Genomic DNA, 27,565 nt, shown 5'->3' with positions numbered 1-27,565 from the left:
TCCTTGAGATTCCTCATTACTCATGTGTGCTACTACCTTTTTTGCGCAATGTGTATAATCCTACGTGACATCGATGATGTCAGCGCTCAGCAAGCAGTGTTTTGCCAATCCCTCGTGGTGTCCCGCTACATCTTTTGCTATCGTAGGTTCCTCATGTCTCTGAGCGCGCACGGGCCTCACTATGGGTTCGGCCTAAGTATCTCTCGGTCTAGGTCGCAAGTGGGTTCGTGGGTTGAGGGTTCGTCGCATGCTTTAGCCAGTGTAGCCTCATCACTCATTTTGGTAACCTTGGGGTTCCTAAATGGGTTTGACTATGGTTTCTTTGGGTTCGAGCGCCGACTGGACTTCGATGAACAGCAGGTTTATCGTGATTCCACAATACGTATTGCAAGTTCATCGCAGGGTTGATGGTGTGTTGCAGGTTTATCGCAACGTAAGAGTTGGTTATGGGTTGTTCCATGCAACTTTGTGATGCTGATTTTGATGTTTGATATTCTTTGAGAACCCAAATGAGCTATACATGCCTACAACATGAAAGCGGTTCAAGAAAGAACCTAAGTATCTCATCAAAAGCACGTATAAAGAAAATTAACAAATTAATCCTGCCTCAAGGAAAACATGGAAGTGGTTCAAGAACTCCAAAATGGATGAATAAAGCAAGAAGAGTTTTAAAATATGAGCATGAAGGGATGAATAAAGAACTCTATAAGGTTTATAACCACTGGAGTACAACTGTTTTTACCATAGTTAATTTCTCTATTGGAAAGCCCTAATAATACAACCATTTTTTGTTTTCTTCTCATGTAGCTTAACCACATCTTTAGAATTAGGCTTAGGCCTGTTAAGTCTCCAAAGAAGTTGCACCAAATGATAGGGATCAAGCATAAGATTTCAATGATAGGGATCAAGCATAAGAAGTAAAAAGCAAATCAAAATCCCTAACTTGGTGGTATGATAAAAAAAGACTCGCCAAAATATTAAAGAGAAATAATACTAAAGAAATATGAAAACTCTGATTACAACAAAGGCACATTAAGAAAGAAAACAAGAAAAATAATACTAAAGAATAACCTAACCTCTTTGGGGATGGAAAAAAGACTTGAAGTTAATGGTTAGAAGCTGAAAACAAGAACAAAAACAATGAGAAGAACATAAAGAATAAAGCTAATAAACAAAGAAGATAAAGAATCAATTACCTGGTGGATGCAAATTGGGCGAATGGTAGGCAGAAGACACCCAAAGATATATAGCATGAGGTGGTGTGGGTCCTCCATGTAACGCAACCACTCAAGAAATCTAAAGTTTTGTCACTCTTGTAGTTGGGAGTTGACAGGTCGGGTGAAGAGTTGATGCATCCGCCTCCAATTGCAAATAAAAAGCTTCACGCCTCCGCCTTTAGACTCCACAGGAAAGAAGTTGACAAAGAGAATTTTGATTTGATAAGGAAAAGTACGACTAGATCGGATTCCTAAGTCTGAGAGATCGATGATGTGCAATGCTGGTGCAGAACAGAATGATGATGGTGCAAAGTAAGGTAGAGTCGTCTTCTTTCCATTTGGAAGATCAAAATCTCAAGTCTAAGAGATCGGTAATGTGCAAAATGATGATGTTCTTTGTAGAAACAGTCGCTTTCTATCGATAAAAAAGAAACAACCGCTTGTCCTCAGCCGAGTCTGAGATGATGATGTTAAAAACTGCCATTGAGAATATGTGAATGGATTGTGCTCTAAAGACACATTTAATGTGCTCAGAAGGCATTGCATCACTACTTCAGCCAAGTAGTGTCATCCTGTCTTCAAACAAGTAGGCGAGTCTAAGAAGCCACATTAAATGCGCTTCTTCAGCCGAGTAGTCGAGTAGTCGCTTTTTTGAGCACATTAAATGCACTTGAGTAACTGCCATTAAATGTGTTGCGTGAGTAGCCGAGTGTCAAAAGGCACATTAAATGCGCTTCTTTAACCGCTACCAATCCACTGCTGCTTGAGTACAGGATTCGAATCCATTAAATGCGCTTCTTTAAATGTGCTCAAAAGGCACATTAAATGTGCTAAAAAAGCACATGATTCTTTAACACGTTTAAGAATTCGAATCACAGAATTTGAATCACTAATCCATTAACACGTCACAAAGAAACAACACAAACTTAATACACAGAAACAATACACCCATACACGTGTGAGTTCCGCACATGTAGATGCTTGTCACCAACACCACAGACGGCTATGTCTCCTCTCCTTATGCCTCCTTGCACTTTAAGTATATGTATATATATATATATATATATATATATATATGATGTAGAAAGAGTAGTTGAGGATTGACATGCTTGAAGATGTCACTCTATAGGTTGCAAAAGTGGTTAAATCTCCTGAGGCATTTTTGGTCCAAACTAAAAAATCTTCTCTATGCAATATATCTTTTAGGAGGCGAATCTGTTTAATATAGACCTAACAATTGGGTTGGGTGGGTCGGGTTGGGTTAAGACACTTCGGGTTGATTTTGGGTCGGGTTGAATTTCGGGTTGGGTTACCAAATACTAGATCCTAACCCTAAATTAATGTTCAGGTTAGGGTTTATCCATGGGTCAATTCGGGTCATCCTAAAAAATAATTAAAATTAAAAAACATAAAGAATAAATACATAAAAAATGCCAAAATTGAAGGAATTAACCTTAAAATTCGAAATATAAAATAAAAATTTTGAAAATTTAACAATTCAAAGAGTAAAGACTAAATAGTAAAAATTAAAGAGTGAAAACTTCTAACAATGAATAAATAGTCCCAATTAGACCTAACAATCAGGTCAACGGGTTCACCCATGACCCAACCCAGCTTTTTCTGGGTCGGGTCGGGTCATTCTCAAATTTAGATAGTTCAATATGAGACCCTAACTCTATTTTTTTAGATTGGGTTGTATCGGGTCTACGGGTTGGATCAACTTTTTGCCAGGTCTAGTTTAATAGCATCGATTTCGTTCGCTATTTAATATTGTTCCAATACATCATCCCTCCATTCATGAGTATGAGTATCTATTAGGTAAGCAACCCTAGTACATTGGACATTATAAGCCTACATCACGTTCACAATTGAATTTGAAAAGCCTGATATTCATGAATCTGACTATGTATCAATTCTCCATGCTTATTACCCATAGTGCCCCTATACGCAGATCACGTCGACATTGAACCATGTTGCGCCATACCAATGAAGTGTTTTTCTTGTATTTTACAACCTAGAATGTATTGCCTAAGCTGAGATATTTGGCTCAAAAAGCATATAATTTTAAGTATTGATACACATCTATTGATACATAGAAATGTATCGATAATTTGAACCTTGCGCATAAATATTAATTTTTTTATGAACAATTATTGAACACCAATCTTATATATCTATATCTATATAAACATATTAAGTTGAAATGTGTACGTAAGAAGGCCTGAGGATGAGGTAAATAGAATTTAATAGTATTTTTTGCCTTTTTTCATAGAAATTACAAGAATGACAATCTCTACCAAGTCTCTCTCTTGCTTATTTTCTTTCAAATTACAAGAATACCACTCTCTCTCATACCAACTCTCTCTTTCTCTTGCTTTTTTCTCTTTCAAATTACAAGAATGCCACTTGTTAACACCCAATTTTTGCTCGGTTCCTTGACCCTACCTCTTTGTACTCCCCTTTTGCACTCCAAAAATTTAAGACACGATCAGATCAACTTGAGACTTTCCAAACCCGAAGAAACCCTCCTTTGGCACAATCCACAGGACAAACAAGAACCTTGATCAGACATCATTCCCAGACTTGAAAAACTATAACTTAGTTACACATCAATTTTCATGACTACACTCTGAAGATCCACCGTTCATCACACCAACTTCCTTTCTAACGACCCTGATCTATGCGATATCCAAATTCTAAATCCTACAAAATCAAATCTCACATATCCATCACCCCAAGATCACTAGGAAATATTCAACTAGTGAGTCCCACCACGAATCTTCAATAATCAATCACAAAAACATCAAGATCCCATTCAGATGGCCCTGAATGATTACCATGATCGACCATATAATTCTCATATCAAAACCATCCACTTGACTCCTCACCATGCCTACCTACCAAATTGTAGCTCAAAATTCTGTCATTTAACCTTCTAGCAAGCCAAGATCTTATTCCAATAAATCTCATTAATTAGAGCCTACCATCCATCATCCCAACTACACATGACAAATCAGACCTTATCACTTTGTTTGGAGATCCAAAAAAAAAATTAGCATGTCAAATCTCATGGCGAAACACCTACGTTTGACTGTTGAAAAAGTAAGATTCCATTTTGAGTCCTCTTGTTGATTGGAAAACCATAAGATAAGACCATGATCTGAACTAAATCAACCAATTTACACCTTTGATCAAAGATCCATCACTTCCATTAGATTCAGGATGATCAAAAGTGCCAACACACCAAATTTCATCCCAAAATTCCCCCGTTTGACCCTTAATTAAACAAAGTTTCTATTTCAGCAAATCTCGTTTATCCGAACTTTTCAGCCATATTTCTCAATCATCCCAACCCCATTTGTTCGATCATACCACACCACTATGTTAAGAGACCCAAAAAACCCTAGGATGCCAAATTTCATGACCAAACTCATTCATTTGACCATTAAACTAGAAAATATGCCATTTTGATGCATTAGATTAAATTGCCACATCATATGGCCCAACCTGAAGCCCTTAAAAGGGTGATGATTAATGTCAAACACATTCTTGACCCATTAGAACACCTGGACCAATCAAACAAAGCCTAATAGACCCAAAAAGCTCAAAACACCAAACAGACCCTTATTTAAGACCAAGAAAAGACAAAATAGTTTTAAAAAGTTCATCAAATGTACATTTTCTGCCATTATCAGCCCCAAATATGGCTGCAATGTCTGGCACGCCCCAAGCTCCCATTGGACGCAAAAACCCATGAAAGCTACACCCAAATCGAAGAAAGAGTTTTGCCAAATAGGAAAGCTTGACTGCGCACTTATTTCTTTGAAGAATCTTTGCCTATTTTAGTGAAAGAACTCTACCCAATCACAGACACTGTAGCTAAGCAAATTTCAGACCCACCTCCCTCCATTTTCTCTATAAATAGAGGCCCGATTGGAGCTCCAAAGGGGGGGGCTGAAGGGAAAAAACCCAAGGGGGATCCGAAGGGAAAAAAGAGAAAGAGAGAGAAAGGAAACCCAAGAGAGGCTCCTAGAGAGAAAGAGAGAGAAGAGAGCTTTCTCCCAAACCATATGCTGCCTCTTGTTCACCCAAAATCCAGAGGTGCTCTGAACATCAGATTCTAAACTCGTCTCCTCCACCTTCAAGCAGAGGTTTTTGCAAGCAGAGGTTTTTGCAACCAGAAACACTCCCTAGCTCAAGAACCTATCTAAACTTTGTTTTGTCGCATCCCTAGCTGTTGGAAAACTCCTGTCAAGGAACATACGAAAGGTAAGTCTTCTTTAGTTTTTTCTGGGTTGCTTGAGGTTCTAAAATGTTGGAGAACCATCATTTTCAAATTCTTCTTGACTGAGAATAGAGGTAGAGAGGCGAGGGTCTTAGGGAAATCAGTACCTAAGACGCAATAACATCACCTCAAAATCGGTCTTAGGAGGAGTTGAAAGCATGTTCCTCCAGATTTAAGAAATTCTTGCAACCATTTCTGTTTTTCATCGAAAGAAATTGAGCCTAAATAACTTTTGTATCGGACTACTAAAGCAGCTTGGAGAGAGGGCGGCTAATACCTTTCCTCTCTCAATCCTTGGGACCTAAAATCTCTTGGTTGTGTGCCTTTCCCATGGAAAACAGTCACTATCAAAGACCTAAATTGAGTTTTCAAATATGAAAATGAGGGTTCATTTCCTCTAAAAAATGGGTGACAACTCCAATTCTTTTAGCCGGCCATGAGCTTCCCGGAACTCACAGCACTCTCTCTCCTACCAAATCTCTACTTCTCTTTTTCTTACAAATTACAAGAATGCCATCTCTCTCTCCTTATAAATTACAAGAATGCCACTCTCTCTCCAATTGAGGGAGACCTCAGCTCAGCATCTTGGCTGCTAGGGGACTTGCTATCAGAGGTAATCGAGTTCGAGCCAAGTCGAACCAAGCTCGAACTTCTGAGCTCAAGCTCAAGTCCCTAATTCAAATTGAGCTCGAACTAGACAACACCTTGACCACTGAGGGAGACCTCGGTTCAAAACCTCAGTCACTAAGGGAGATTTCGGCTCAACACCTCAACAACTGAAGGAGACCTCAGCTCCACACCTTGTCAACTAAGGGAGACATTAGCTCAACACCTCGCTAGCTAGGGAAACCAGGAAACCTTAGCTCAACACTTCGACAACTGAGGGAGACCTCAATTTGGCACCTCTACAATTGAGGGAGACCTCAATTTGGCACCTCTACAATTGAGGGGGACCTCAGCTCAGCATCTCGACTACTTGAGAGACCTGTAATCAAAGGTAGCCGAGCTCGAATTTCTGAGCTTTTGACTCGAGCTGAGCTCGAGCTCGAGCCTGATAGTTTATGAGCGTGCCCTTGCAACGCAAGGCCCCCTCTGCTAGTATATATATTAATACGAAAGGAGTAGTCTCCCCTTTTGCCAATTGGCAGTACAATTCAACAATTCAATGAAAATTATAAGAATGAACACTGTTCGGGTCGACAGTTCTCAAATTACAAGAACAGACATATGGTTCAATGAAAATTACAAGAATGGACACAGTTTGGGTCAACGGTTCTCAAATTACAAGAATGGATGAACGGACGATTCAGGTCGATGGTTCTCAAATTACAATAACGTACGGTTAAATGAAAATTCTTCATTGAAAATTCTCAAATTGTACTAGTTTATAAGATTATAAGATGAAAATTACAAGAACGGACACGGTTTAGGTCGACGGCTATCAAACTACAAGAACGGACGAACAGACAGTTTGGGTCGACGGTTCTCAAATTACAATAACAAACGGTTCAATGAAAATTCTTCATTGAAAATTCTCAAACTGTACTGGTTTATAAGATTATAAGATATATATAATCTTATATATCTTATTTGCCACCAGTTTTTGGGTCGACGGTTCGACCACCCGATTCGAATGGACGACCCTTTCTTACAACAAAAATTAAAGGCAAAAAATTACGGAACCGTTCTAGCCACCGGTTTTTGGGTCGATGGTTCGATCGTCCGGTTCAAATGGACAACCTATTCTGACAACAAAAATTAAAGGAAAAAAATTATGAAACCGTTCTGCCACCGATTTTCAGGTCGACAGTTCGACCGTTTAGTTCAAATGGATGGCCCATTTTGACAACAAAAATTATAGGCAAAAAATTGAGTGTGTGAGGTCCATTAAGCAGTATCATACGTGTTATGTCATTCAAGCATGTGATTCATACAACTTGAAAACGGAACTGTTATGGCCACCGGTTTTCAAGTCAACAGTTCAATCATTCGGTTCGAACGGACAACCCATTCTGACAACAAAAATTAAAAACATGAAAAAAATGGCCAAAAACCATTGAATGGGTCAACGGTTTGACCACCCGAGCCAATGGGTCATTGACCAATTCAACGGTTTTTGGCCGGGGACCAGGAATGGGATAAAATGGAACCAGTTGCCTGGATGGTTCCCAATTAAAAAGTAAAAAAATGGCCAAAAAAAATTGAATGGGTCAATGGGTTGGTGGTTCGACCGCCTGGGCCAATGGGTTTATTGACCGATTCAACGGTTTTTAGCCAGGGATCGCGATTGGGGTAAAATGGAACTAGTTGCCTAGACAGTTCCTAGGCCGGAATGTCCGTCCATCCAATTCAACGACGGTTTGAAAACCATGGTTTTTTGTGCTTTTGAATTTTCATTATTCAAAGATTTCTTTTACTGTGGACTTTATTCGAGCGTATGCGGTATAATACAATTCCAATCCAGCCCCTGCGAAGTAGGAGCCCCTCCGCTAGTTGATAGTTATTGAAAGATTACTAAAAGTATTGAAAATTTATTGAAAATGCAATGTCTTATTTTTCTTGCATTTAATTATATTTGATTAAATGCGTTGTCAAATTTAATTTACTAAAAAATTACTGAAAATGTGATCACCAAATTAATGAAAAATTGATTTCCTAGAATTAAATTTACTGAAAAGTAGTGAACATATTATTGAAAATCAATTGAAAGTTATTGAAAAGTTACTAAAAATTATTGAAAATTACTAAAAATGCAAAAAATACTGAAAAGTATTGAAAATAAATTAAAATTAAAATTTCAAATTTTACTAACATAAAATGAACAAATCACCAAAAATTATTGAAAATTCTAAACATGATGAAAATACTGAAAACGCTAAAAATTAAATTGATTTTTGTTGAAAATTAATGAAAATGATCGAAAACCCATAATAGTTATGTAAATGCACATTACTTGAAAATTAATTCTGAAACATAGTTCAAAAATTTTGGAAAACAAACATAAATTGAAAATGATTGTCTAAAAATTATTGAAAAATTCTTAAGATTAAGGAGAAAATAGTGATAATTATTAAAAACATGATTACAAAATAGCTTAAAATGCAAAATTACATAAAAATATTAAAAAGTACTGAAAATTAATGATAATGCACAATAATTATGAATATACACATTAACTGTAAAATGGTTCTGAAAATTATTATAAAATTATTGAAAATGCTAAAAATACTAACAATGCAAAATATTTCTGAAAATTAAAATACTGAAAAGGCAACAAAAAGTAAATTTCTTTCTATTGAAATTACTAAAAACTCAAAATTATTGAAAAATATTGAAAAATAAAGAAAACTAATGTGGTAAATAATGAAAATGCACATTAATTGAAATATAATTCCAAAAAGTATTATAAAATTATTACAAATACTAAATATACTGAAAGTAATTATGCAAAATTTTATTGAATATGCACATTGTTTATTTCATGATTTGGACACTATTACTCCTCTCTTTATCAATTATATAAAGGGTAAATTTCTTAAACCACCCTTATGGTTTAACTAGTTGACTAACTATACCCTTACTGTTTCAAAATTGACTGTGGCTACCCCTACTGTTTCTCACAATTGACTAACTCTATTCTCACCGTTAACTTTCGTCAAAGCCGGTGAAAATGCCTAAACTACCCTATCGCTTAGAAATAGAGCTCTAAGACAACCTTGTAAATCCCGCTACTGGCTGAAGTTACATGGCAGTGCTATCTAAGACAACCCTATAACTCTCGCTGCTGGGTGGAGTTACATGGCAGTGTTGCCACCGTTACCCAGAGGAAGAAGAGAGAGAGATTAGTCTTTAGAGGGGTTGTTGTCGTCGTCCATAGGAAGAAGGAAGAGAAGAGAGATCAGTCTTTAGAGGGGTTGCCGCCACCGTCATCCAGATGAAAAAGAGAGAGAGAAAGATTGGACTTCGAGTTACCGCCGCCGTCGCTCAGAGGAAGAAGAAAGAGGGAGAGAAACCAGACTTCAGATGAGTTGCTGTCGTCGTCGCTTAGAGAAAGAAGAGAGAGAAAGAAAGATTGGACTTTAGAGGGGGGTTTCCGCCGTCGTTGCCCAAAGGAAGAAGAGAGAGAGAAAGATCGGACTTTAGAGGGGTTGCCGCCATCACCGTCACCTAGAGGAAGAAGAAAGAGAGAGAGAAAGATTGGGCTTCTACCACCATCACCCAGAGGAAGAAGAGAGAGAGAAAGATCGGACTTTCGCTGTCGTCGCCTCAGTTCGCTCATACCACTTCGGTTGCCGCCACCGCCATCTCACTCGTTCTCTGCTTCTTAGAGCACCCCCATTGTTGATGAAGAAAGAAGATGAAGTGCTCTTTGCATGTTTGAGGCCTGTGAAGTTCAGAGAATGATTTTAGAGAAGTGCTCTTTCACCCTTGTATTCATCCTTTAGTTTCAGATGAGTTCCCAAAATTTGCCAGGTGTAGTACACTAGTGATTTGTCTTTCTCATCCCATGTTCAAAGTGATTGCGAGTATGCAACATCTCAATACACAGGAGAAAGCCAATGTTTAATGTCTGAGACTATGGCTTTGTCCAATGCATATGGTGCGGATACGGTGTAGTTTTCTCCGATGATTTGGTGTTGGCGGAGACTATGGGAGGAAGATAAAGGGAAGAGAGAGAGGTCGGAGGATGAAGGGTGTGCCAAGTCGAGAGGAAGGAGACAAGGGTAGCTTTGGGTTTTAAAAAAAAATTAAATGTCATGTGATATCATGTGCGTATGGATTTTAATGAAATATTAACTTTTGTCATCAAATTAGTCAATTGTCTAAATTAGTACGAGTACACTTAGTTTAAGGGTAATAAAATAGTAAGAGTACACTTAGTCAATTATCTAAACCATAAGGGTAGTTTAAGAAATTTACCCATATATAAATTTACCATTTGTCATCAAATTAGATATTATGTTTTCCCATGCATTGCATGGGTCCCCACTACTCTACTGATATGATCAAGGTTTAAAATTTTGATACGATACGCCCGTATCTTTTAAAAGTAGATATAGGATACACATGGAAATCGTGTGTATTGTCTTTTTTCATGCGTATCAGACCTGTATTAGGGGCATATCAAGGCGTATTGGAGGTGTATCGGGGTGTATCGGTAGCATATCGACGAAAAAGATACGACGAAAAACTGAAAAAAAATAAAGGGGAAAAGTAAGATTCTTTCACCCCCCCCCCCCCCCCCCCAAATGACTCTAAAACTCCAAACCTTATTCCTAGAATGCTAGATTTGCAAAATTTTGCAAGAAACAAGTATGAATCGTTATTTTTTTTGAAGATTTTTTTAAAATTTGAAAAAATATGGTAAAAAATAAGTAATTTTTTTTTTCAATTTTTTATAATATCTTATGATTTCTTTTTTCTTGAATGTATAAATTTATGTTAATCTACATTTCTTACATCCAAAATCACATTTTTTTGTGTTATCTATAGATTTATGAAAATTTCACGAGATATTTGGGGAAAACATAAATTAACAAAAAATTTAAAAATATATTTTTTTCTATGCGTATAAAGACTAAATATGTTTTAGATCTACAGATTTATCTATCATATAGATAGAGCAATTGAAATTTATTCTTTAATATTTTTTTTGAGTTTTTTATTTTTAGAATAAAAATAAATAATAATTAATTATATTTTGTCATTTGATCACACCAATTGAATTTTCTTCTTTAATATTTTTTATTTTTATATTTATAAAATTAAAAAATAAATAAATAAATAATTATATTTTATCATTTGATCACAATGATTGAATATATTATAATTCTATGGATCATCTATCATATATCCCACAAGGCAATTGAAATTTCTTCTTTAATAAATATTTTTTGAATATATTATAATGTTTATTTATTTTTTTATATTTTCACTTAGAAGTTGTGCTAATGCATATTTTATGGTTGGATAAGAGAGTTGGTTTTTTCCCATCCCATTAAACATTAAAACTTAAGAATTATAATTTATAAATTATAGTTAAGTATAGGATTTTTAATAAAATTATAATTAACTACAATATATTTCTTCATAAAACCATTAAAATATATTAATTTAATATATATACACCTCATTTAGCTCTTATATTTAATGTTTATATATTTTTATGATTTATTAAAATATTTATAATATTTCAAAACGTATTTTAATTTTTATCTGATACACATCTTAAAATTTTCCTTTCCGATTCTCATACTTTAAACCTTATATGATAATGTCTTTCTCCCAACGAAGGCAGCTCTATACTCTTTGCTCTGTTCTGCCCCTGACCGATAACAATGGAGCGCGGGAAAAACCTTCTTCAGTGACCAACCATAAATCAAAACCACCATTTCCCACTGCATAACAAACTTCCCAGAGTCGGAGGCTCTGTGTAGTTCACCGAGATAACCACCAGAGTTACCTTAACATAAACACCACCTCTCCATGGCCCTTTCTCCTGCTCTGCCCAATACCTTTTCTACTACCAAGCGGTTTCATCAGCAACCCGCCTTCCTCCCGACCAACCCCATTTCTAATTTCTCTTCTTATTGTTCGTCTTCTTCTTCTTGGTCGCTGCGATATCGTTATTCTCCGAAGCCCACTGTCTCCTCACTCAAGGTTTTCTTTTGTTCTCTATCTCTATCTGTTTTTCTCATCGTTTATCATTCTTCTGTTGTGTTTATGTTGTTATTTCAGGAGAATTTGGGGCGATTAAAGAAGAACTGGAGCGACTTCACTAGCTTAAACTACTGGGTGGTGCGGGATTACTACCATCTTGTAAGCTCCGTTAATGCTTTGGAGCCCCAAATTCAGAGATTGTCTGATGAACAGGTTTGCTATCTCAATTGGGTTTCTTCCGTTTTTAATGGTTTGGTTTTAATCACCTGGATTTTGGCTTGTATCTTTTGTTTTGCAGCTGACTGCGAAGACCGAGGAATTTCGACGACGTTTGAGACAAGGGGAAACACTTGCAGATATTCAAGCTGGTCTGGATTGCTCTCTTACTTCTTTCGTTTAATTTTACTGTCATTTCCTTGTATTGCTTTGGGGTTTATTTAGCACTTTATTTTTGGTTTTCTCAGAGGCATTTGCTGTTGTGCGCGAAGCAGCAAGAAGGAAGCTTGGGATGCGTCATTTTGATGTCCAGGTATTTGTTCATCATTGAATTCTGACTGAAAAGGTTAAAAAAACAATCTTCTTATATGCGTCTTTTGATGCTAGATTGTCGGCGGAGCAGTTCTTCATGACGGGTCTATTGCGGAGATGAAGACTGGTGAAGGAAAAACTCTAGTCTCTACTTTAGCAGCTTATCTAAATGCCCTGACGGGTGAAGGCGTCCATGGTATGGTCTAGTTTCTATCTGAGGATACGTTCTCTTTCTGAAACAAGGGTAATTGATACTTTGTGAATGACTGAGATCATTACAGTTTTTTAACAAAGGTCTTCCTTTTTTTTTTTTTATTTTATCTTAGGACAGTTTTAGGGTGTAGTTTAAAGAATCATTGATGGAGTTGTTTGGATTGCTACAAGTCTTAGAAGACCCACCGTGGATTCTCTTTGGTGGATCTGTACTAGAATATTATGGCTAGCTAGTATTATGACCTTCATTTGTGGCTGATGATGTGGTAGAAACTATGGGACCTAGTTGCTCATGCTTGTCAGCTCAAAAGCTTGTGACATTCTGTAATAATTGGGCAAATGTAATACTGTTATCAGGATTCAGGACCTAAGCTGTAATTTCTGATTGTATAGATCAGTTCTTTGGCTGATTTGGCACAATGCTGCACTAACAGATAGTTCTATTTGTTCTTTTGACTGCACAATAGAATTGACATCTTGATGCATCTAGTGTTACATGCCATTGTTAGAAAGTAGGTTTGGCTGCTCAAACACTATTTTGTTTCCTGTTTGAGTTTTGAACATCTCCCTACATTATATGTCATGCATATGATATTATTATGTTCTAAATTTGCACACCAAGTTCTATTTGTTTTTATCATGCTTAACATAGTTTTGGAGACATACTCTTTATTAAGGCATGGAATGAATCTATGAAATGTGAGATATTGGGACATGGATTAACAAGCTCAATGTACTTTCATGAAAAACCATAGTATTGTTGGTTTACATTTTCTGCATTCTTATTGTTTTGACAGTGGTAACTGTTAATGATTACTTAGCTCAACGTGATGCTGAGTGGATGGGTCGGGTTCATCGCTTTTTAGGTCTGTCAGTGGGCCTTATTCAGGTACTCTCTGTTAATGAATTGCTAATTTACAGTTCATATTTTTCTTGATGTTTCGGCATTGTTATCCTCTTATTTTCTGTGACAGAGGGGAATGAAATCTGAAGAAAGGAGATCCAACTACAACTGTGATATAACATATACTAATAACTCTGTAAGAATTTTTCTTTTTCTTTCTTTATTGTTAATGGAGAAATATTGTATCAATAATATGACATAACACAACTAAGAGGACAAAATTTGCTGCAGCCCAAACTGCTGGAGTATAGATAGGGACAGCAGGTGTCCATCAAGACAATAACACAAATATGAAAGTTGGGCCTCAGAAGTGTTGGTTAAACACTTTAAATGTTTATTTCATTTAAATGTTATCTATACTTTAAATATGCATATCAAGACAAAGTCTTCTTTCACTTAAAGTGATAGGATTCACTTTACCAAATCACTCGTGTCTAGGTGCCATTCTGTAGGGCAGCTCCATGATTAACCCATTCTGTAGGGCAGCTCCCTGATTAATTTATAAGAGCACATTGATGTTTACAAGGACTCATACCAAGTTTACTGTTTACAAGGATTCCCTCTCAGTGTTGCATTTAGTTCTAAATATTATGGAAGATTTAGGCCTGGATATCATATTGATGGGGGTTTAGGTTTCCTCTAGATCATAATCTCATTAGATGGTGACCTTTCCACTTGGAGTAAACTTTGGAGCTTAAAGATTAAGGAAAATTAGTAGGTGCCACTATAAATGGAGCATGCCTAGCTCGTGCAGAATATCTAATGCACAACCATAAATTGTGAAATTTATGGTTGTAGGCTTCTCTTCCTATTTGTGATAGCAAAGGAGATTGTGCTGGTGCTTCTTTTCATGCGCAGTGGTGGCATAGAAAAATAGTGATTGGGTAATAAAAAAAACAGAAGCTTATGCTAATAAAAGGAATGGCAGATTTGGATCTGTTCTGCCTCTAAGAAGTCCAATCTAGAAGGTTCCACAGAAGATTCAGCCTTTCTTGAAGAGATGTTCTTGGATCCTTCAAAGTTGGATGGTTGTATTTGGACTCCTCATCCTTCTGGCTCCTTCTCTTGTGCCTCTTTTTTCAAAATCATGTGTCCTTCCCTTTCCCTATTGTAGCCCTTCATGTCAAAGAGATTGGTGTAAGACCTCTCTAGCTGGGGGAATTACCCCTTCCCTTTCCCTTAATTTTGTTTGTTTTGATGTGGGTTATGGGAACATAGTCTTATTCTAGGAAGACCTTTGTCTGGGGGAATTACCCCTTAAATTGAAATCCATTGTACTTTACTCATTATCAAACTATAAGGCTGAACCTGTTTCTAGGTTTGGTTTGCCCTTAGAACTTGGTTTAAATTGAGACTGGTTTCAGAGGGGGTTTGAGGGACAATGGATGTGATTCCTTAATTCTCTTACTTTCAAATTTGGAAACGGTTTTCTTGGATCAAAATTCTTTGGACAGTAGAGTTTGGTCTCCCTCCCTTGATGGCCTCTTCTCTTGTGCTTCCTTTTTTTTTAACCTTCTTATTTGCTCAAAACTTGTGAGAGAGAACTTCTCGGTCAAAGAAATTTGGTGTAAACCAATCCCTCCTAAGGTGCAAAGTCTTTGTTGGGAAATGTTCCTTGGAAAGATTAACACTTGTGACATGCTATAGAAAAAAAAAGGCCAAATAAATGCCTCTCTCATGTTTGTATCTTTTGTATGGCTAGTTGTGAGACCTTTCCTCATTTACTAATCTCTTGTTCTTTTGTGTCTTGCATTTGGGAATATTGATCATATTGGAAGGGTTAGGATCCATATCATTTGGGAATATGGATGGCTGAACCATGCTAGATGGCTGGGCAAAATTTCAAAAATTTCCTAATCCTTCTAGGGATCGAATTCCCTATGTTTTGAACAACTGTATTTTTCCGTATCGGTCTTGCACTGAATCGGACCAGATTTGAAATCAAACAAAGAGGGAGATATGTACCTGATACGGATACCACAGACGTAGATCTCATGGTGGAAGTTCACACCCAAATCAGTCTTAAAACCAGCCTCCACTAAAGATGGCGTAGTGTATAGGTGAAGCTGATTCAGCAACACAGTTTTTAGCAAAACTGCAACCCAAATTCTTGGATTGAACTAGGGAAGGTGAGCTTGAATTTCCTCTGAATTTTTCTTGCAAAAATCAGAAGAAAACTGATCTCTATTAGTCCTTGAAAGCCTAGGTTGTGATAGGGTTTCTTGGAAGACAAAAGAGAAGAAGAGAGAACAAGAGAGAGTGGCCTTTTAGTCTGGTTTGCCCTCTTCTTCTTTTATCTCCTTATGGAGCACTTTCTTAATCAAATTAGGTGATTATCCAAATTTAATTTGGATCTAGACTTTATTAAGAGATAAGCTTTATCCTCATAAGAGGATGGGTGCTCTATACCCATTTCCAAACCCAGATTTGACCAGGTTGTCATGTGACAACTCACTTAATCTTATTAATTATGGGCCTTAGGCCCATTTCCTTCAAAGTCTCACGCCCTAAGATGTTGCATGGCCAACTTAAGCCTAATTTGTATGGCATGAGACCCCACAATGACCTCACATAAGTTCACGTGGGTTCGGCCCCAGCCTCTATGAAAAGGCTTAGCCGAATTCACTGCTAAACGTAGTGAACCCTTGAGCACATCACTATGGACTCAATATGGATCCAACATTTACACTTAAATGATCATTGAATCCAGCCATCCTATGAAGACCCAAGGATAATAGACTTAAGTAAGATAAAGCCCATCAGGTAATCAGCCTTGTAATAGTCTCTTACACTTAATCTCTCGGCCCATAATGATCAAACACTGCCCAATAGGGAAAGACCTCTCCCTTGGCTATAAGGTGCAGTGCCACACTCTCTACTCGGATGGATCTTGGGAATTAAAACCTTTTGCAGACATTTTTCATAAAACATAATACATCTATCTATATATATATATCATATAAATATATTTTGCAAAACCAAATCTCAAGCACAGTTGAAATCCACTGTTGGCAGTTTTGGTTTCCATCAAAGAGAGTGTAAGCCCTATCATTCACTTTATTCGACAAAGGGGCCGATCCTATCACTATGATCATCCACTCAGATAATTTCTCAGACTGCTCCAACAAACCTAGGTTTTGACCCTTGATGGATCTCACTGATTAGCATATCAAAGACAACCCAATCCAACACTTAGTGCAGTACCATAATCCATGTGCTTCAGGTCGAACCCTAGCAGCTGAGATAAGCTGCCCCAACTTCTTTGGTAGCACATCAGTGTTAGCCTTGGTAGGATAAACTCCCCAAGTCTATCCGGCTGAGAACATTCTAAACTAACACGAGTCTCATAAGTGTTCGGTTTAAGGGGTAAACACACAAACATACTAATATCAACATGAAACATTAATGTACTTTTATTCATTTACAATAAATGTATCTATACACAATTTGATTGGAGCTAAGGGCATACACTATCTAACAGATCACCCCTCCCAAAGGTTGTTCATATTTGGATTTTTAATAAAATTTGCAGTGACCACCTCTCCATTGGGGATAAATTTTTGGGCAAAAAAAAAAAAGACTACATATCTTCTCTACTGGTGGTGTCTTGTACTTCTCTGTGACATGTTGAAAAAATTGATTTTATTTTGTTAGGGTCTTTTTGGATGATTAAAGCGTTTTTATTTTTCTGATTATTGTACTTTACTTATAATAGGGGCACAAGGGTCATTTCCCTTCTTTTTTTTTTTGCCTATATATTATAATGAAGCTGGCACCGCCAGCACTGTTCCATTGCCTCTAATCCTTCCTTCTCCTTTCTTTCTCCTCTTCTTCCTCCGCTTCTCTTTTTTTCTCTTTTTTTCTTCTTCTTCTTTAATCTTCAATCGGATTTACTATCAAGATGGTATCAGAGTGTGGCTATTGAATCTGGGTGATCAAGTGCCTTCTCCAAGCTGCTGAATCTGGGCGGAACAAAGGAGTAAATCTGGGTTGATCGAATCAGATCAAGTGTCTTCTCCAAGCTGCTGAATCTGGGTGGAACAGAGGAGTAAATTTGGGTTGATCGAATCAGATCTGCAACTGGTACAACCCTATTTCTTTCCTTTTTTTCTTCCCTTGGTTGTGTGCCAAGAGGAAAACGAATGGTTCTCAACCACTAACCGTCGGCAAACCCTTGTGAGGTTTATACCTCTATTTTCTTTGGATCGTGTGATCCTATACCTGTGAAAGGTGGCTGTAGGTTACGTGTGACCTATTTTCTCTGCTTGTTGGCTTGATGTCATGTGTGTAAGGATCCCTCTTAGTGATTAATGCTTGTAGACCTTCTGGAAAACTAGTAGGCTGGGACTATTATTTCGTACAGATCTGAAAATCAGATTTATCATATTGTTTTTTCCTGGAAATTGGTGCTGGTCTTGTGTAGAGATTAAGTCCAAAACTGAAGTGTGTGTGTGGACTGATCACTTGTTGTGTGTGGAGCTTTTTGTTCTGATATAAGGAGGGGTCCTAAGTTGAGGTTTTAGATAAAAAATTCTGTGTTGGTCATGTCATCTGAGAATTCTGCTACTTCAAGGATTTCTAGAAGTCAATATGGAGTAAGTGGGAGAATGGATATGAGTTTCCCTATGACTGTTATTCCCTTTGATGGTCTGAATTACCTTAAATGGTCTAGGGGAATAAAACTCTACATCACTGCTATGGGAAAAATATGATACATCAATGGGAAGGTGAAGGAACCGAAGAGCAAAGGTGCTGAATATGATAGATGGAACCAAGAAAATAGTATGGTGATGTCATGGCTCTTGGTTTCCATGCTTCCATAGGTGAGAAAGGCATTTATGTGGGCTGAAACTGTTTGTGAAATATGGAAACAAGCAAAGTCCACCTATTCAGAGCAAAGACACTATGCCAAGATATACCAACTGCAAGTTGAATCGTCCACTTGCAAGCAGGGGGAAAGGAGTCTCTCGGTGTACTATTCAGATCTAATATCGATATGGAAAGAGCTTGATCACTATCTGAATGTAAATTGGAAGTGTGATGAAGATGCAAAGGCATACAAATCACTTGTATCTCAGCAACCGGTAGTTGCCTTCCTCTTGAGGCTGAATCCTTCATATGAGTCTATCAGGTGTAGATCTTGGGAAGTAAAGACTTACCATCAGTTCAGGAGGTTTATGCCTTAGTTCAGTCAGAAGAGAGTAGAAGAAATGTGATGAATTGTACAGAGGGGGAGCCAGTCGCCCTAGCTGTTCGGGGAAGTTCAGATACTAATGTCGGAGGTGGTTTTAAGAAGGGTGACTCTTAGAAAAGAACAGATGATAAGAGTAAACTTTGTTGCACTCACTGCCAGAAGACAAGACACACCAGAGATACATGTTGGGATTTCCATGGAAAACCTAAATGGGCACATGATTTGGGTAAGAAGTCAACAACTGATCAGGGCAAGAAACCAAGTTAGCAAAATCAGAAAAAATATAACTCAGCTAATATGGCATCTCAAGAGACTGGTCCCATGGTAACTCAGAAAAGACATCTCAGTTCTGACCCTAAAGAAGAGATCATCAACTCCTTCCGTGGCCATTTGGAGTTTTATGGTAGGACTCTTCGCCAGATGGATTCCGATCCTACTCTTTCTACCTCTTTCACATTCGCATCAGGTAACACTACCATTGCTTTCCATGTGTCATCTCATACCTTTAATTCCCCTTGGGTGATTGACTCTGGAGCCTCAAACCACATGACCGGTAAGTCAAATTTATTCCAGGCATACAATTTTCTCTTTGGGAGACTAGCAGATGGTTCTTTCTCCACCATAGCCGGCCAAGGAACCATATCTTTCCCACTTGGCCTTACCCTTTCTAATGCACTACATGTTCCAAAGTTACCTATAAATTTGCTTTCTATTAGTAGTGTTACTCACTCCTTGAATTGTTCAGTTACTTTTTTTTTTTTCGTCTTCATGTGTGTTTCAGGATTTGGCCTCGGGGAAGACGATTGGTAGAGGAAGCATGGTGGATGATCTCTACATGTTGGAGAATAAAGCTGGTCTTGTGGCTACAGAGTCCTTGAGTTCGTCTAGTGAAAGTCTAGCCTATTTATGGCACAGTTGTCTTGGTCATCTTTCTTTTGAGTCATTAAAAGTTATGTATCCAAAGTTGTTTGAGTCTTTGTCAGTGAGCCAGTTGCAGTGTTAGACATGTCAATTGAGTAAACATTGTAGAAGCTATTTTTCTTTGAGAAATAAAAGATCTGAATTTCTGTTTCATATTGTTTATTCTGATGATTGGGTCCCTGTTGCTCTACCTACTGAGGCTAGAAGAAAAACCGTCATCTTCTCGAAGTAGCTCGTGGCTTGTTAATCCATACGAATGTTCCGAAACGTTTTTGGATGGATGCTATTCTGTGTGCTACATACATCATTAACCGTATACCATCTCGGTTACTAGAGTATAAGGCCCCACATCAACTTTTGTTTCCTACAACTCCGTTGTCCCCCATTCCAATGCACGTTTTTGGGTGTCATTGCTTTGTTCCTAACTTGTCACCTACTCGGGGTAAACTTGATCCTCGTGTTATTCCTTATGTTTTCCTTGGTTACCCTTTATCTCAAAAGGGGCATCGTTGTTATGATCCAACCTCTCGCAAGTACCATGTCCCAATCGATGTATCCTTCTTTGAGAATCAACCTTTCTTCTTGGTTTCTCCTCAGGGGGAGAGTAGGGTTGAGGAGAAACAGGCTCAGACTCAATTACCTCCTCTACCTGACCCTCCTCCATTCTGTGTCTTTCTTCGCCACCATAAAAGCGAGCAGAGTTCAAGAGCCATGGAACCTGACACTATGCAACCAACATCACCGGAGGTTGATCCTTCCCATCAGCTACACTTGCTCCTATTGATTCCCCTGTCATTAATGATCTTGATGTTCCTATTGCTAAGAGAAAGGGTGTTAGATCTTGTACCGCTAATCATCCTATCTCTCACTGTGTCCTATGACCATATTTCATCTTCATATCGTGCATTCCTCTCCTCTGTTGACAGTATCCCCGTTCCTAAGAATGTTGCAGAAGCTTTATCCAAACTTGAATGGACAGATGCAATGAAGGAAGAGATAGATGCATTACACAAAAATGACACTTAGGAGTTGGTGGATCTTCCTGAAGGGAAGGAACTAGTGGGTTGCAAGTGGGTGTTCACAGTGAAACACAAGGCTGATGGAACTGTTGAAAGGTATAGGGTCAGACTGGTGGCAAAAGGTTTTACACAAGTATATGGAGTGGACTATGTAGAGACTTTTGCTCTAGTAGCCAAGATGAACTCTATCAGGATTCTCCTTTCATTGGCAGCAAATCTTGACTGGGAACTTCACCAATTGGACATAAAAAATGCTTTTTTGAATGGTGACTTAGAAGAGGAAGTGTACATGACCCAACCATCAGGTTTTTGTGCCAAAGGTAGTGAACAAAAAGTGTGCAGGTTAAAAAAATCTTTATATGGGCTGAAACAATCTCCTCGGGCCTGGTTTAGTAAGTTCCACTTAGCAATTCAACAGATGGGGTTCAAACAATGCCAGTCAAACCACGCTCTATTTGTGAAGAAAGGTGAAGGGAAAATTGCAGCTCTAATTGTGTATGTGGATGACATAGTGATCACAGGAGATTGGGAAGCTGAAATACAAAGACTAAAAAAGTTCTTAGCCACTCAATTTGAGGTGAAAGATCTAGGCCCCTTACATTATTTCCTTGGAATTGAAATTGCTCGTTCTCACAAGGGCATCTTTATTTCCCAACGAAAATATGTACTAGATCTATTAGAAGATACAGGCAAACTAGGGGCAAGACCAATTGACTCACCAATTGAATCTAACCATCAACTGGGAGACAGTCAGGGAGAGTTCTTGAAAGATGTGAAGAAGTTTCAGAGACTTGTAGGGAGACTCTTGTATTTGTCTATGACCAGGCCCGATATTACTTATGCAGTGGGTGTCTTTAGTCAGTTCATGCACAATCCTAGGACAATTCACCTTGAAGTTGCAGAGAGGATCCTCAGATACCTTAAGAAGTTCCCTGTAGTTGGTTTGCTGTTCCAGAAACATAGACATTTAAAGATGGAAGTATATATTGATGCTGATTGGGCAGGGGCAGTTGATGACCAAAAGTCTACTAGTGGGTACCTTTGTAAGGGGAAACCTAGTCACATGGAGAAGTAAGAAGCAAAGTGTGGTGGCTAGATCTAGTGCTGAAGCAGAATACAGAGCTATGTCTCATGGAGTTGCTGAAATCATGTGGATAGGAAATCTGTTAGGTGAACTGGTTTTGCAGTTAACAACCCTATGTCACTCTATTGTGACAATAAGGCTGCTACAACATTGTAGCTAATCCAGTCCTCCATGATAGGACGAAACACATTGAAGTGGACAATCATTTTATTAGTGAGAAACTTGTGAATGGAGAAGTGGCACCTCATATGTCAGCTCAAAAGAACAACTTACAGACATCTTCACCAAAGGTCTTCATCATGTGCGGCATAATGATTTGTGTGACAAGTTGGGCATGATTAACATCTATGCTCCAACTTGAGGGGGAGTGTTGAAAAAATTGATTTTATTTTGTTAGGGTCTGTTTGGTTGATTAAAGCGTTTTTTATTTTTTCTGATTATTGTACTTTACTTATAGTAGGGGCACAAGGGTCATTTCCCTTCTTTTTTTTGCCCTATATATTATAATGAAGCTGGCGCCACCAGCACTGTTTCGTTGCCTCTAATCCTTCTTTCTCCTTCTCTTCTTCCTCCTCTTCTCTTTTCTTCTCTTCTCTTCTTCTTCTTTAATCTTCAATTGGATTTACTGTCAAGATGACATATGTTTTACTTGGTTTGTTGTTTGGGCTTTTAGATTGATCCTCTTAAGTGGCTATGATCAATTCGCTCTTGAGCTTTATTATCCTTCGCTTCTTCTGTTGAAACTTGATTGGTTAGATTTCCTATTTTCCATTTTAAATTTTTGTTACTGGTGAAAATCCTCTGTAGATATCTGCAGTTATATTTACATGAATGACCTATTTTTTTTTGGCTGCATCTGATTAATAAACAGTACAATATAAGCTCTTTAGCTGTTTATGGATTCTTAGTAATGTCTTGTAGGAACTTGGTTTTGACTACCTCCGTGACAATCTTGCTGGAAACAATGGACAACTTGTTATGAGATGGTACGTTCACAAGCATCACGTGAAGTTCTTATTTTCTTGATTTCTTGAACTACTAAAAGTGTATGTCCTAAACAGGCCAAAGCCATTTCATTTTGCAATAGTTGATGAAGTTGATTCAGTCCTTATTGACGAAGGAAGGAATCCCTTGTTAATAAGCGGAGAGGTAGTTTTCTTCACATTTTGGAGGCTACACTTAGTGACTTGTGGTTCTAATAATAGCTGATATTAGTTGAAGTAGCTATTTAGAGGCATCCTTCTTTCTTTCATTTTTTTCTTTGTTTTCAGGCTAGTAAAGATGCTGCACGATATCCAGTTGCAGCTAAAGTGGCTGATCTGCTTATACAAGGCCTTGTAAGTGAAGCATATTCCTTTTCCATTCATTTAATAGTTGATCTTTATTTTCTGGTCACATGGTATACATACAACTTATATGCTATAACATTATTACTGCTACATGAACCTAATTTACTCTTTAGGAATTTTATTAATATTTCAAGTTACATTGATATTACAGCATTATAATGTGGAACTTAAGGATAACTCTGTGGAGTTAACTGAGGAAGGGATTGCCCTTGCTGAGATGGCACTTGAAACGAATGACCTATGGGATGAAAACGATCCATGGGCAAGGTAAAATTAGATACTCCTTTTTACTTCTACTCTAACAATGTCAAATAGTAATCTTCAAGGTGTTGAACTCAACTGGATATGTGGATGGTAATCAGAAGTATTCCGAGGGAGTTGACATGTTCATTGGCTAATGGATAACTCTAGTAGCATATTATTTCCTTTCAAGTGGTTAGCTTTTAAATGTTGCAGATTTGTGATGAACGCCTTGAAGGCCAAGGAGTTCTATCGGCGGGATGTCCAATATATTGTTAGAAATGGGAAGGCACTCATAATCAACGAGGTAATTCCTACTCCTGGTATAATTTGTTAAGGTGGTGACTTTCATATTGTTACATTTTTAGTCAAACATTCCTTTTTCAATTGGCCTTTACATCTATATCCTTTCACATTTTATTTAAGTACAATAGTGTTCTAAATAGGCATGAGTAGTTGTTGAATGAGAAGCAAGAAAGAAGAAAAGAAAAGGAGAAGGAAAGAGAAAAGAGGAGAAGAAGAGAAGAGTTACGAATGGTGTGTCGTACTGTTTACACCAGAAATATTGCATTTATATTTGAGAGTAAAAATACAAAATTTCCCTTGGGCATCCAAATACAAAAGAAAGGAAACATACTTAGCTAATCATATTAGGCCTTAGGCCCACTTTCTTTAATGGTTCACGTCTCAGGGTATTGTATGGACACTTTAGGCCTGGACATTGTATAGTGTGGGATCCACAAAGGTCTCACACAAGTCCATAAGGGTTCAGCCCCACATTTGGAAGAGGTTAGGCCGAATTCACTACTTAGGGGCAGTGAACTCTTGACCCAATCAGCTTGGGCCCAACATTTACACATAAATGACCATTGGATTTAACTACCTTATGAAGGCCCAAGGACAATGGACATATGTAAGATGAAACCCATAAGGTAATCAACCCTGTAATGGTCTCTTACACCTAACCTCTCAGCCCATAATCAAAACACTACTCATAGGGAATGGCCTCTTCCCCAACTGCAAAATGCAGTGTTACAATCTCTACTCGAATGGATCTTGATATTAAAACCTTTTGCAAACTTTTTTCATAAAATAGTAATATAACATATAAATACATTTTGCAAACTAGATTTCAAATACAATTGAAATTCACTACTGGTAGTTTTACGTTTCTATTAGAGAGAGTATAAACCCTGATATTGACTTTTTCTGACAAAGGGGTTGATCCTATCACTATGATCACATACTCAAGTAATTTCCTAAACTGCCCCAACATACCCAGATATTTGACCCCTGATGGATCTCACTGGTTGGCATATCAAAGACACTTTAGGCCAAAACCTAGTGCATTACCATAGCTAAGTCCGGGTTCAGTGTTTCTTTCAAACACCCACTATCTGTGCTTGGGGTCTAACCCTAGTAGCTGAGACAAGCTGATCCACCAATTCGGCAACACACTGGTGTCAACCTTATTAGGATACACCCCCCCCCCCCCCCCCCCCCCCCCCCCTTAAGTTTATCCAATGGCTGATAACATTCTAAATCAACAAGAGTCTCAAGTGTCTAGTTTAAGGAGTAATTCACAAAAACACATCGATTTGAACATAAAACAATAATGTACTTCATTTATTTACTGGTAGATGTTTATGTACATCAAACTAATTGAAGCTAAAGGCATACACTGCCTATTAGTATTGCTCCCCATCTTCTGGATCTTTCCACTCTAAAGCTTTCAAATGATCCATTTCTTTCCATAGAGACTATAAGGAGAAGTACATTACTACAGTCCTCTCCCCCCTGATGCAAAATATAGGCCTCCGTACAAAGCTAATAAATCCTAGTAGTGTTTCTAGCTTGAGGATAGGTGGCTGTGACCCTATACCCAATGCCCTTGGTAGTGAATAAGAACATGCAGTTATGAGCTATATGTGACTGCATAGAACAAACCGGCCATGACATTACCATCAGATGTCTTGCTCCCATTTAGCAAACTTCGTTACTTCGGGTCTTTTGGTTTAAGCTCGGTTTCCTTTCTAGTGATAAAATCCAACTTACCTATTCCTCCATTGGCAAGATTAGTAGACTGGGGATCATTCCAGGGAGGTGGTTCCATCAAGCTTCATAGTGGTTATCATGCCATTGGAAATATATACGTTTCTTGGAAACACTCTTGGGACCAAAGTGAACATCCTTAGAAGCCTCCATTCCTTAACAGGGCAAAGTTTTGAGAGTCACAAAGAGTTTTTATGCACAACCGGCATACAACAAGGCCAAGGGAGAAGCTAAAATACGACTGAGAAGCAACAACAACCCCAAAACAATCTGGTGGAAAAATATAGGGAGAAGAAAAATCCACCAAAAATTTCTAGGGTTGAAAAACATATGGGACCACTTCCTATCTTCCTAGGCTATAAGACAAGCCAAATGAAGTTGGTTTGGAGGAGAAACACTCCATTAAAGGTGCTAAGACAGCTTCAATATAAAATTTGAATTTTCTATAAATTTCCCTTTGGAAAAATATAACAAATCATAGAGGTTTCACATGGCTGTAAACCTATATAAAAAATCTCTAAAATCAGGGCCATTTGAACAATGTCAGATTCAAGGATGGCTGCCGCCACTTGTATGGACTGCTAATGTCATCTAATGACAGTCCGATGTCAATAGGCTGCCTCTAGGGTAGCGAACACCAGCAGAAGTCTCACCCTGAATCCAAATGTTGGTTTGGTACCAAGTTGTTGAAAGAACCAAGAAAGGAGAAGAGAAGAGAAGAGTTACGAATGTTGTGTCTCGTTACTGATATTCGAGAGGAAAAATACAAAATTTCCCTTACTTGGGCACCTAAATTCAAAAGAAAGGAAAAAAACCCCAAAATACCCTGACAACATGTTGTATATTCTCAACATGATTCAATATATAGCGGAGAAGCCATGTTCTTTGAATGGTTCTTAAGAATTTTCAATACTGCCACATGCATCAAAGGGTTAGAGGAATAGAAGAAAAGAGAACATAAGAGAGTGTCTTGTCATCCTACATATATTTTGGATCATTGAGTCAATACTTCTTGGATTTTCATATCTGATGGCATTTATTATTTTTATTTGGATATTCTTAATGGCTGATACTCGGATACCTATGTATGCCTAGTGTTTTGGTGTTGTATTTGACAAGTATTGGATAGAATACCAGGTACTGCATTCTATAGCATTAACACATAAAATATGTAAAGTGGTATGTTAAGGGATCAGTCTGGAGCTTGCGTCTCGTCCAAATGCAGTTCCAGATGAAGATGAGGATTGTAGTGGTGAAATAGTAAGGGGATGGAAGAAAAGTCAGAGGAAGATTAGAGGTTACAAGAGAAAGGCCTTAGATATTCACAAACCAAAGTTTAAGAGAAGTGGGTCGGTAGTGAGAAGTGCTCCGAATTGAGTCGAAAAAGTAAGGGAGAAATGTGGATCTGGGTGATCGCCAAGTATGACAAGAGCGTCAATAAGAGTCTCATTGGTGAAATAGGCACGAATTATGCGAGGATCCCGACTAATTTAGCAAATAAAGAGCCTGATAGCTGTACCCTAGGTGGCAGAGGTGCCGAGGTTTTTTGCGACTATCCTGTGTCCGAAGTTTCAGATGAGGATGGTTTTAAATCCGAGGAGGTGAAAGCAGGTAGATTGGGTGATGATCTGGGCCTTAGGATTGATCAAAGAAAAAAGAAGATCTGGGCCTCAGGAGCAAGCTTGATGAAAAAGGAAGAGAACCAGATAAGCGGTGTGATCAACAAGAGATCTTGTAGTTCGAAAAATCTTAATGCAGTGCATGTGATGAAAATATTCTCCAGGCTAAAACTTGGTCTGGCAGGGGCAGACCCCATGAAAAACTACAAATGGGTTTATATGAGGAAAAGATTAATAGGCAGTAGGTCATCTCGCTCTAAAAGCAGGGGGACAATGAGGC

At 37.9% G+C, this 27,565-nt stretch overlaps 1 protein-coding gene across 2 annotated transcripts in view; it reads left to right on the top strand.

Moving 5' to 3' along the window:
• The first annotated feature begins 11,756 nt into the window (after positions 1-11,756).
• SECA2 (Preprotein translocase SecA family protein) overlaps positions 11,757-27,565 on the top strand; it is a 37,074-nt gene continuing 21,265 nt past the window's right edge. For both annotated transcript variants that reach the window (XM_088965186.1, XM_088965185.1), the window contains exons 1-12: positions 11,757-12,162; positions 12,241-12,375; positions 12,461-12,530; positions 12,627-12,691; positions 12,766-12,886; positions 13,701-13,792; positions 13,878-13,943; positions 22,947-23,011; positions 23,087-23,174; positions 23,297-23,362; positions 23,526-23,641; positions 23,831-23,921. In XM_088965186.1, coding sequence (XP_088821312.1) covers positions 11,989-12,162; positions 12,241-12,375; positions 12,461-12,530; positions 12,627-12,691; positions 12,766-12,886; positions 13,701-13,792; positions 13,878-13,943; positions 22,947-23,011; positions 23,087-23,174; positions 23,297-23,362; positions 23,526-23,641; positions 23,831-23,921 — 1,149 coding nt within the window. In that variant the 5' untranslated portion in view covers positions 11,757-11,988. The remainder of the gene's footprint in view (positions 12,163-12,240; positions 12,376-12,460; positions 12,531-12,626; positions 12,692-12,765; positions 12,887-13,700; positions 13,793-13,877; positions 13,944-22,946; positions 23,012-23,086; positions 23,175-23,296; positions 23,363-23,525; positions 23,642-23,830; positions 23,922-27,565) is intronic.

This window comes from Nelumbo lutea, chromosome 1 (assembly GCF_056320005.1).
Source record: "Nelumbo lutea isolate HS-2025 chromosome 1, American lotus-T2T, whole genome shotgun sequence".
Taxonomy (NCBI): Eukaryota; Viridiplantae; Streptophyta; class Magnoliopsida; order Proteales; family Nelumbonaceae; genus Nelumbo; species Nelumbo lutea.
Note: the sequence above shows the minus strand (reverse complement) of the source record. Positions and strands in the feature narration are given on the sequence as shown.